The 10,965-nt window shown below is 50.7% G+C and overlaps 1 protein-coding gene across 1 annotated transcript; it reads right to left on the reverse strand.

The window, feature by feature from the left end:
- Positions 1 to 452: 452 nt before the first annotated feature.
- NES (nestin) lies at positions 453 to 10,151 on the reverse strand. The gene is made up of 4 exons (XM_072647268.1): positions 9,213 to 10,151; positions 7,601 to 7,725; positions 5,945 to 6,018; positions 453 to 5,565 (listed from the first exon to the last, which is right to left on the reverse strand). The coding sequence occupies exons 1-4, from the start codon at positions 10,002 to 10,004 to the stop codon at positions 1,109 to 1,111; spliced, it is 5,448 nt and encodes a 1,815-aa protein (XP_072503369.1). The 5' UTR covers positions 10,005 to 10,151; the 3' UTR covers positions 453 to 1,108.
- Between the last annotated feature and the right edge of the window lie 814 nt (positions 10,152 to 10,965).

Below are 10,965 nucleotides of genomic sequence, written 5' to 3' on the forward strand. Positions count from 1 at the left end.
AGGCTTAAAACAGGTAAGGTCTGGTGAGAACAAAATCACGAGGGCCCCCTTCCACTGAGGACCTATGCTATCCATGATCAGTGGATTTGAGCTGGAAAGGACATAAAAGATCATCTATCTAGGGAAAGTGAGATCCAGAACTCTTTCCACTCTATTGCATTTCCTTTCATTTTCTATAAGGCAATCTAATGCAAAATGACTTTTATGGGACCCTCAAACCTGGGGACCCAGGGACCACACCCCTTTGACCATAAAATGAATCTACCTCTGCCGGAGGGACCCCTAGTCCACAGCCTCATCTAAGTGAACACTTTTCTCATCCCCAGGAAGGCTTGAGCCCCTCCTTTAAATTAGTCCCCAGTCCTTTCAGTCAGCCTCTAAGCAGCACTAAGAACCCCATCCAGGGTAGGAATTAGGGTGGAGGGAGGAACAGAAAAGTCAGGACACAATGATGGGAGTGGGAGTGGCTGTGATCACTTTATTCACAAAACCAACCTAGATACCATAGGGGTAGAAGGGCTAAGGATTCAGACTGAGCATATTAGAATGCTTGGTGGTCCCTCCTCTCTTGTACTGGGTTAGCAACAAAAGGACATCCCCCACCGCCCAGTGCCAGATTGAATAGAAGTAGAGCCTCATACACTGTCACTGCCAGCTCAAAAAAGTTAGAGCTCTATCCCTTAACTTTTCCCCCATGACTCTTCCACTCCCACTGCAATCAAATGGGAATGCCCCTCATCTCCCCAAATTGAGAAAGAGAATTGGGTGGGGGGAGTGAGGGGATGACCACAGTGAAGGTCCCAGGGAGGTCTGTGGTGACCAAAATCTGGTCTAAATCTCAGAGAGGAGATGGAAGAAAGTACTCCTAAACCATTTTTCCAAGAGAGGGAGGAAGGGACTGAATTGCTTTCTCCAGAGTCTTCATTGTGGGGAAACCCTTTTTCTCCAACCCACCTCCTGACCCTACAGGTAAAAACACTGAAGTTAGGTCATGAGTCATGTCAAGACTAAGACTTCCAAGTTTGAGGGGAATGTGGGGTGGGGGGTTACCATTTCCTCTGTCCCTTGCCCCCTCCCCAGAGCTAGAAGAGAGAAAAGAGATCTGTTTCTACTCATCCCCTGAGGACCAAGAATCTCCATCCTCTTCCTTGCTCTGAGTGAACTTCAGAAATGGTCTCTGCTCCAGGATGAGGGGACCTCCACTCCATTGGGTATGAGAGGAGAGCTCCTCCCCAGGGGCTTTCCCATCACCTCCTTCTCGCTCCAGGTCCCACAGCTTCCTCTGATCTGCTTCCTCAAGTTTCCCCAACCCATTCAATATTTCTCCCCGGATGTCATCTGGTTGGTCCAAGCTGGGACCTCCACCATTGAGACTAGCTCCAGACTTCCTGACATTGTCGTCCACTCTGCAAGGTATCTCTATCAGGTCACCGTCTGAGGCTTGGTCTTCCTTATCCAAGGAGGTCAGGTCACTCACTCCTAAAAGGTCTTGATTTTGTGGCAGGGGGGCCTCCAGCTCCTTCTCCAGATCTGAGCGCTCCCTATTGTCAGTTATGTGACAATGCTCTTCTTCGGAGTCAGATTGTCTATCGCTGTCTAGGGCCTTTGTTCTGCCTGAGGGTTCCATCTCTTTCTCAATTTCCAGAACTACAGGTGAGGGATGTTCTGCTCCCTCCCTCTCTCCAACATCTGAGGGGGCATCAGCATTTCTGTCCCTTTCTTCCTTGGGTTTTTCTTCCTGATGGTAGCTCACTGGACTTCCCAAAGATGGACCCAACTTCCAGTGCCTAATCCCCTCACTTCTCCTGTCACCACCACTGTCATCGTTGTCGTCATCATCATCGTCATCATCCTCTTCATCCTCTGCACTTTCTTCTTCATCTGCAAACCCATCAGACTCTCCATCCCGATCCCAGGTAGGAGGGTCTAGCACCAATTCCGACCCATGCCCCATAGTGTCCACTAGTCCCCCAGGGCCCCTGGGTAAGAGGGAAGCATCAGCAGCAAGATCCTCAAACTCTTCAGATATTTCAGAGTCAGGAGCCCCCTCCTCCTCCTCCTCCTCCTCCTCCCCCTCATAAGGCTGAGCCTTACTGACCTCAGCATGCTTGGGAGGGGGGTCCCAGGTATCAGTATGCTCCTCTTGAGGAGAGGGATGCTCCTTTCCAATAATCCCCCAGCTAGGTGACTCTGGGTCCCTAGAGTAAAGGCCCAAGGGTGTGGAGTCTGGGAGAGTCTCACTCAGATCATCCTCCTCACTCTCCTCCACCTCCTCTTGAAAGGCTGCTGAGCTGTCTTGGACATCAACCTTCCCCGTTTCCCTGACTAGCTCTTCACTGGCCCTTGTTCCTTCTTCTGTTTCCCAGCTTTCCCATAACTCTTGGTTGCTCTCAGCCCTACAAGAGGACACCAGAGGGTCTTTGGGAAATGAGATGGAGGGCAGTGGCATTTGCTCTGATTCTCCCTCCACTTGGGGGCTCTGAAGATCTTCTGAGACCCCTCCCTCTTGTTTTGTTTCTTCTTGGGGTCCTCCCTGGCCCATGAAATGAGACTGAGTGGTAGTGCTCTGGTCAACAGCAGTGCTGTCGATTGTGGTTTCTGCAGAGAAAGTGTCTGAAGGGGGTCTGGGGTGCTCCCCCATTCCTAAAGATTTCCCCTGCTCTGGTTCTTCCAATATCTCTGGGGCCTCAAAATGGGGATGACTTCCATTCTCCATAAGCAGCTTGTTGGACTGCTGGTTCAGTTCATCTGTTTCCTGAACACCTTTTCTAGTCTCTCTCTCCAACTCCTCCACTGAACTCTCTAAAATCACTTCCTTGTAGTGTGGCTCTGATAGTCCCTCTTCCCAGTTCCCTGATTGTGATTCCTCCCTTTCCAGGTGCTCTGGATTTCTTACCTCTTCTCCCTCTAGTCCAGCAATGGATCCATTATCCCCTGGAGCTACTCCATCACTTTCCCTGAAGGCTCCATTCTCCCTGAACTCCATATGGAGGTCCTTGGTCATCCCCTCCTCGATTGTTTCCTTTGTTGGGAATTCCTGCTCCTCCGATTCCTGGCTCCCCAGCTCCTCTTCTCCAGCATGCCAGGATTCAGCAGGGCCACCATACTTCCATCCTGTCCCCTCTACAACCTCCCAGTTCCTTTCAAGGCCACTTTGTTCTCCTGGTTTCAGCTTTGCAGTTTCCTCATGATCCTTTCCAATCTCACATGGACCTTTCTCATCTCCCCTACTGGAGTGATCTTGGCCCATCCTAGCCACATCCTCTGGCTTTTGAAGAGCTAGACTTTCCTCTTCCAGAGACTGCAGTGTTTCCTGGCTCTCCTTCCTCCCCAAGTCTCCTTTTCCCTCTTCTAGAATCTCCTGGTTTTCCTCCATCTCTAAGATACCCTCATCTGGAGTTCTTAATGTCTCCTGCATTTCCCTTTCTGGCAAACCTAATATTTCTTGCATCACCTCCCACTCTTGGTTTCCTTCTTCTGAAAAACACACTATTTCCTGAATTTCCTCTTTCAGAGGCTTCAGTATTTCCTGGTTTTCTTCTTCAGGAGGTCCTAGGTCTCTTATAGGGCTCACTATCTCCTGGATGTCTTCTGGAGATCCTCGAGTCTCCTGCTTCTCCTTCCTGTCTTGGACTCCTTCTTCCAGAGCACTCACTGTCTCCTGTTTGTTCTCTTCTGGAGAACGTAGTGAGTCCTGGTTCTCCTCTCTCTCCAGCTTCCCTTCTTTTGGAGAGCTCAATATCTTTCCATTCTCCTTTCCTAGAGACCTCAGTGTCTCCTTTTCTGGAGATTTCAGTATCTCCTGCTTCTCCTCTCCTGGAAAACTTAATAGCTTTTGGTTCTCATCACACAGCAGATTCTCCTGGAGCTCTTCAACTGAAAGAATCTGTGTCTCCTGGACCTCCTCACCTGGAAGAATCTGGGCCTCCAGGGAGTCCTCACTTGGAAGCTTCTGGGTCTCGTGGATCTCCTCACCTGGAAGAATCTGGGCCTCCAGGGAGTCCTCACTTGGAAGCTTCTGGGTCTCGTGGATCTCCTCACCTGGAAGAATCTGGGCCTCCAGGGAGTCCTCACTTGGAAGCTTCTGGGTCTCCCGGATTTCCTCACGTGAAAGAATCTGGGCCTCCAGGGAGTCCTCACTTGGAAGCTTCTGGGTCTCCTGGATCTCCTCACGTGAAAGAATCTGGGCCTCCAGGGAGTCCTCACTTGGAAGCTTCTGGGTCTCCTGGATCTCCTCACCTGGAAGAATCTGGGCCTCCAGGGAGTCCTCACTTGGAAGCTTCTGGATCTCCCGGATTTCCTCACGTGAAAGAATCTGGGCCTCCAGGGAGTCCTCACTTGGAAGCTTCTGGGTCTCCTGGATCTCCTCACGTGAAAGAATCTGGGCCTCCAGGGAGTCCTCACTTGGAAGCTTCTGGGTCTCCTGGATCTCCTCACCTGGAAGAATCTGGGCCTCCAGGGAGTCTTCACTTGGAAGCTTCTGGGTCTCCTGGATCTCCTCACCTGGAAGAATCTGGGCCTCCAGGGAGTCCTCGCTTGGCAGCTTCTGGATCTCCTGGATCTCCTCACCTGGAAGAATCTGGGCCTCCAGGGAGTCCTCGCTTGGAAGCTTCTGGGTCTCCTGGATTTCCTCACGTGAAAGAATCTGGGCCTCCAGGGAGTCTTCACTTGGAAGCTTCTGGGTCTCCTGGATTTCCCCACCTGGAAGAATCTGGGTCTCCTGGGAGTCCTCACTTGGCAGCTTCTGAGTCTCCTGGGTCTCCTCACCTTGTAGATTCAGAGTCTCCTTGATCTCTCCACCCATAATCCCAAGTGTCTCCTGAAACTTCTCCTTGGAAATCTCAGGTGTTTCCTGGATCTCACCTGGCAGCTTCAGGATTTCCTGGATTTCCTCTCTGTCTAGGGCCTCTCCTTCCAAATTCTCTGTGATTGTCTCTTTCACTTCTTCTTCCTTCTGTGCCACCCCCTGGATTTCTTTTTCCTCCTTCTTTTGGTATTTACTAGGCTCTGGAGCTGGGGGCTGGGGACTACTGAGGCCACTGAGCTCCTCTCTCTTTTCCTCCCCAGCTTTGACCTTCAGGGGGTCAACACCAGAGTCAGTTGCTAAGACAATTTTCCCCTCCTCAACTCGTTCCATTAGCTCATCTGGACAGGGAAAGCTGGGGACCTGTTGTTTCTCAATCCCTGGTTCTTCAGACCCCAGGCTACTGCCCATTCCAATGCCTACCTTCGCTTTGGCCCATGGGAGCTTTGGAGCAGTCAGGTGCTCACTATCCTTTGGCTTGGGTCCATCAAAAGATGGCCCCTGGAGAAGGTAGGCAGGTACCACCTGGGCTTGGAGTTCCCTCCTAGTGCCTGAGTGGTGAGCTTGGGAAATGTGTGGGATGGGAGTGCTGGCCAAGGTGGGTGTCTGGGTGGGGACGAATCCTTGACTCTTCAGAAACGTAGGCATTGGGGTCCTAGGTGTATCCACCATGGGAAGGGGTGTGGGGCTCAGGACAGGAGGCCGGGGTCCTGGACGTCGGATCTCAGGTGTCACAGGGGTACACAACTCCACCTTGGGGTCTAAAAGGATAGAGGGGATAGGGGAAGAGTCAGTATGTGAACTTGGGGGAACACCCCCCTTATTTACAACATTCCTACTGAACTTCTCCTCCTACATTCCCCACCACCACATTCCTGAATCCCTTTCCATCATCAAGATCTGGCCTCAAATATCTTCCCTTGATTGAAGGGGATTCCTTTGGAGTGGAATTTATTCTCAAATTTGGGTTTCAATTGGGGCAAGAAGTCTAAGCTGGGCAAAACAAGGCTCACCATGTACCAGCAAGAGGAATAAGAGTTGGGGAATGGTGTCAGGGTAGTGAAGGAGCCTTCCCCTTGATGGGTGGAGGTCAAGGCAAGGGGGTAAATTGAGTAAGAGCCAGAGGCACTATCTCCTTACCAGGGAAGATGACAGTGACCTTTGAGTCTATATTGGATGTATGCAGCCGGGAACTCTCAGCCTCCAGGAGGGTCCTAGAAACAAAAGAAAATGTCCTGGGTCACTCCGATTGTCTGATAAATTAAACCAATCCAGTATGGTAAAATGACTTCCCTCTGCCCCAACATGACAGGTTCATTCACCAAATGAGAGATCCAAACACAAACACATATCCACAGACAAAGATTACAGCACTACAGACACGCAAATGTGGCAGTCACTCACTAAAATACTTCCACACATTTATGCCATCATGCAAAGTCACACAGCCACATAGAGACAAACTCACACATCACAATCACACATGCATACACACGTTGCTTTGGAGACTGTGTGTCTCTCCCACTCTGGAATCTATTCCCTCATGCCCATGACCTCATCCTCTCCCTGTGGAGGCTGGGGGGCACTATTCTCATGCTAATCAGCTGCCATTGTCCAGGCAGCCATCTGGAGGGTCTGGGAAGGGGGGCTTCCTTGGGGAAGCAGGAATTCTCAAGCCGTTCCCATGGGATGAGCTCCCCCATCTTGCCATGTAGAATGAAGGGGAGCTGTGCTCAGACAATAGTAAATGAATTCAGAATTCTAAACCTTTCTGCACCACACCCCTACAAAGAACCCAAGTTATAATTCCTCAGGGCCTCCTCTCCTCTTTCCTCTCAGTAGTTGGACTGGGGGTCAAGGTTCTTGTGTTGGGATCTCCAAGCGCTCTGAAACTCAGGTCACTTTAAAGATAGGAATCATGTCCATCCCCCCATCTCTGAGTAGGACATGCTTCCTACCTACCTCCCCCCATCACCAATGGAAAATGGGAAGATAATGTCTTACAAGTCAATTAAATAAGCATTCTTATATGCCTTTTCTCCCTGTCTCCAAGGAAGCAAAAACCATTGATATTTCTCTGACCATGAAGTCCTTCCTTTTGTCTAACCTCCTCTTTCTGACAATGTTCATTCCTCCCCAACCTTCTTTCCTCCGGGTCCTGATCAACGCCCCCATCCTTGTGATCCTTCTCATGTGCACACTCTTGCTGTCCCTCTCCCATCTCACCCCATCTAACATTGTATCCTTGTGCCTTTCCGACCTAGCCCAGGATTCAGGACTTTCCTGGGGGCTTAGGACAAAGATCAGAAGGGAGATGAGCTTGTTAAGCCAACAGCATAAGCCCTCTCCCATCTTCCTGCATAAAACTAAGGAGGCAGGTTTAATGAAAACTAGGCAATGGCACCAGAAGACAAAAACATCCTAGACCTCAGCTCTTTGCCTCTATGTATCGAACTCATCTGGAACCCAGGTCTGATGCAATAAGGATGTGAAGGGATGTGTGGGAAGAGAGATGTAGAACTTATGGGGAAAGCTGATGTAGTAGTTCTCTCTCTGGAGCTGAAAAGGGGCTGTAAAAGAAAGAAGGGACCTTAGAGATATAGTTCAAAACCTTTGTCCTGCATATGACCATACTGAGACTCAGAGGAAGGGAAGAGACTTAAAGTTTAAGATCACATGGTAAGTTAATGGCAGGTCTGGGATTTGAACCCAGCTGTTTTGACTCCTAGTTCAAGGATTCTTGTTTTCTGAACCATGATGTTCTAGGGAAGAAGGGTTCTGGGAAAGGGACCTCACCTATACGTGGCCACTTCTAGGCTAAGGGACATTTTCAGGTGCATCAGCTGTTGTCGATCTTCCAGGACCTGAGCAATTTGGTTGTGGAGATCCTGTTTCTCCTGCTCCAGGGCCTCCACAGCCAGCTGCAAAATAAGGAACAGAAAAATCAGCATCTCCCTTCCATTCTTCTTAAAGGATAGGAAGGTCTTCCCATCCCTCCTGTTCCAATAACAGCTTATTCCTTCTTGTTCAGTTCTCTGGGGAGATGACCCTTACATATGCCTTTCCTGAGGAAAATTTCCCTTTGGAGTCCCAGAGGCAAGAACTGCATCCTCTCTTTTTTGGGGGGAGGGAGAAGGATTATTCAACAATGTTCTCAAAGGGTATGTATCGCATGGCTCAGCCCTGTGAGGATGCTCAGCCCTCCAACATTGAACACCAAAGCAAATAGATAAAGGAGAAGAGAGGAGAAAGTTAAAACAGAAATAGAAGAGGAAAAAAGGAAAATCAAAAGAGGGAAACTACTACCTGAGAACTTGAACAATTTCCTACCCTCTATTTTTCACCCTCCCCACACCCAATTTTGGGTCCTTTTCTTTCATTCCAAGCTTTAGTTCTCTCTCCCCTCCCCGCCTCCACATTTCCTGAAATCCTCCTTCCTCAAATGAGAAGGGAAGAGGAGAGGGGGCAGCCAGTCCTTCTCTAAAACCCTGGCCCCCCACTCCCTATTCAGGTCCAAACTGGGAGGTTGTTTTCACAGCTGTCAGTCACAGCTGTGTGTGAGACCAGGGACAGCTGTCTCTGCTCTTCTGGAATGTGGAGCTCCCTCCTGGGAGCAGTGAAATGAGACAGAAAGGGGCTGGAAATCTGGATGCCTGGGTCCCCTGACCCCTTCCCTGAGCTCTGTTAAACCCATTGGGAATCTTTTGTTGGCTCCATAAAAGCTGCCCAAGTAGGGAAGAATTCAAAATTGCTGTGGACCAAGGAGAGAAGGGTGCCGGAGGTATAGGTGTGTGGTGGAGGTTGGGGAATAAAGTGTTGATGATGCTTCTGCAAAACTGTTTGGAAATATAAGGGTTAGCATTCTCTGTCTCTCTGTCGCTCTGTTGCTGTCTCTCTTTGTCTCTGTCTCTCTGTCTCTCTCTTTCTCTGTGTGTGTGTGTGCGCGGGTGTGTGTGCGCGTATGAAAATTATCAGCCCATTCTCTTCATCCTACCAGGGAATTCTTGAGGAAAACTTGGGGATACCCCAAAGAACATCTTTGGGTGTTGGAGTTGGGGATTCTAGGTGCCCTATATTTAGAATGTGATCCTTTTCTGGCATTGGGAATGTCTCCAATGACAGAGGGAACGTGGACTTTGCTCCTCTGGCCAGGTCCCTATAGACAGGATAATTCCGCTTTCCTTTCGAACTCTCCACACTTTGGAGAGACTAGGGAGCTTGATCTCTTCAATCCAAAGCAGATTCCACCAGAACTTGGTCAGTAACAGTAGGAAGACATGTCAGGGCTGGAAGACACTGAGTAAGAGAGGCTGGGACAAGGGGAGACGGAGCAATCAATGGGCAGGAGCTGGGAAAGAGGAAGAGGGGTTCGGAGACAGGAGCAGAGGGGCAGGGGAATGGCGCTCACCTGGAACTTCTCCCCTGACTCCTGTTGCTGCTGCCATTGTCCTTCCAGCCTCTGCTCCAGCATCTCTCGACGGCCCTGGAGGGCTGCCCTCTCTACGTCCAGCCGCTGCACTTCTCGTTGTCCCTCTCGGGTCCCTTGCATTGCCTGGCCCAGCCTCTCCCGGGCCTGTCCCAGGGAGGCTTCCATGCAGGCAACGCGGGCCTGGTAACCTTCCACTGCGCCCCTCCACGCCTCCCCGAAAGTGCGGGCTAAGTCCTGCACGTCGGGGGCAGGGGCATTATCTGGAGCCCTGCGAAAGGTCTCCAGGGCAGAGGCGGAGCGTGCCACCTGGGCGCTTATTCCCGCCCGCTCCTGCTCATGGGCAGCCACCAAGGCCTCGAGCTCCTTCTCCAGCTCGGCTGCCTGGTTCCCCAGACACACCCCCGCCCACTTCTCGGCCTCCAGCACCCGGCGGCTCTCAGCCATCTGCTCCTTAGCCCGCTCCCGGGCTAATCGCTGCTGCTGGCATCGGCTTGCCACCCCCTCTACCTCCTCCAGAAGATTGTCCCTGGCCACTTCAGCAGCATGCTTCTCGCTCCAGCGCTGGTCCAGCAGGGCCCGCAGAGAGTTCAGTTCCTCCTCAGCTTGGCTTCTCCAGGATGGCTCCCCAGGTAGCTCCCGGAGACTCCCTATCTCCAGCCGAAGCCTCTCGTTTTGCTCCTCCAGGGACTTCACCCGGGACAAATAGGCTTCCAGCCTCCGATTGAGCTCCCACATCTGAACAGACTCCTCTCTCATGCAGCCCTCCATCATCCTAAATGCCACCCCGGAGGGAGAAGGGCACCGAGTGAGAGGAGAAAGGGGCGGGTCTCCGAGCACCTCGGAGAGCCGGGAGGAGAAGCAGGGTGAGAGGGCTAGGAAGAGAGCGGGGGAGCTTCCGGAGAGACTTGGAGAGGAGAGAAGAGCGAGTCCCGCTATTCATACTCCCGCCGGCTGGGAAAAGGGGGCGGAGACAGGGAAGACTTAACCCCTTGACAACCAAAAGCTGTGCCCAACGTTTGCATTGGGCATCTCTTTTAGGCAGTTCTGTACAGGGTGGGGATATTCCGAGAAGGTACAGTCCCTGTCCTGGGGAGCCACCAGCCTGATTGGAGAAAGGATTTAAAAAGGACTTGATAGTTGGTGTCTTCAAGCAGTGGGAGTTCTGTCATGTGGAAGAGGGCATACATATTCTGCTTGGTTCCAGAAGGCAGAAGCAAGATTTCCATGAGTGGAAATCCGCAAACAGGAAAGTTTATTCTCGATGTCAGAAAATACTTCCTGTCCAAAAGTGGATCTAGTTTCCACTTAAGGTAGTGAGTTCTCCATCTTCATAGGTCTCCTAGCAGAGGCTAGATGACAAGCATTCACAGTTAGAAATGTTTTTCTAAGGGATTCCTGTCCAGGAATGAACTGAATGAACAAAAATGAACTCTTTGCCCCCTTCCAGCTTCAATGTTCCGTAATTCTATGCTTAAGGGACAAAGATACAGACACAGAGAAAGAGACAAGGAGAGAAAATCCAGCTCCACAGAGTTCTAGGTAGCTAGGTAGGGAGAATGAGAAAGCAGAACAGAAAGTGATAATTTAGGGAGGCTTCTTGGAATAGAAAAATATGAAAAAGGGTTGAGAAAGAGTAAGGAATGGACACAGCAGAAAGTTGTCATCCAGCATTTACTAAGTGTTTACTGTGTTCCAGACACTGTGCTAAATTCTGGGAGTTTAAAGAAAGAAT

This window comes from Notamacropus eugenii, chromosome 2, assembly GCF_028372415.1.
Source record: "Notamacropus eugenii isolate mMacEug1 chromosome 2, mMacEug1.pri_v2, whole genome shotgun sequence".
NCBI classification, from domain to species: domain Eukaryota; kingdom Metazoa; phylum Chordata; class Mammalia; order Diprotodontia; family Macropodidae; genus Notamacropus; species Notamacropus eugenii.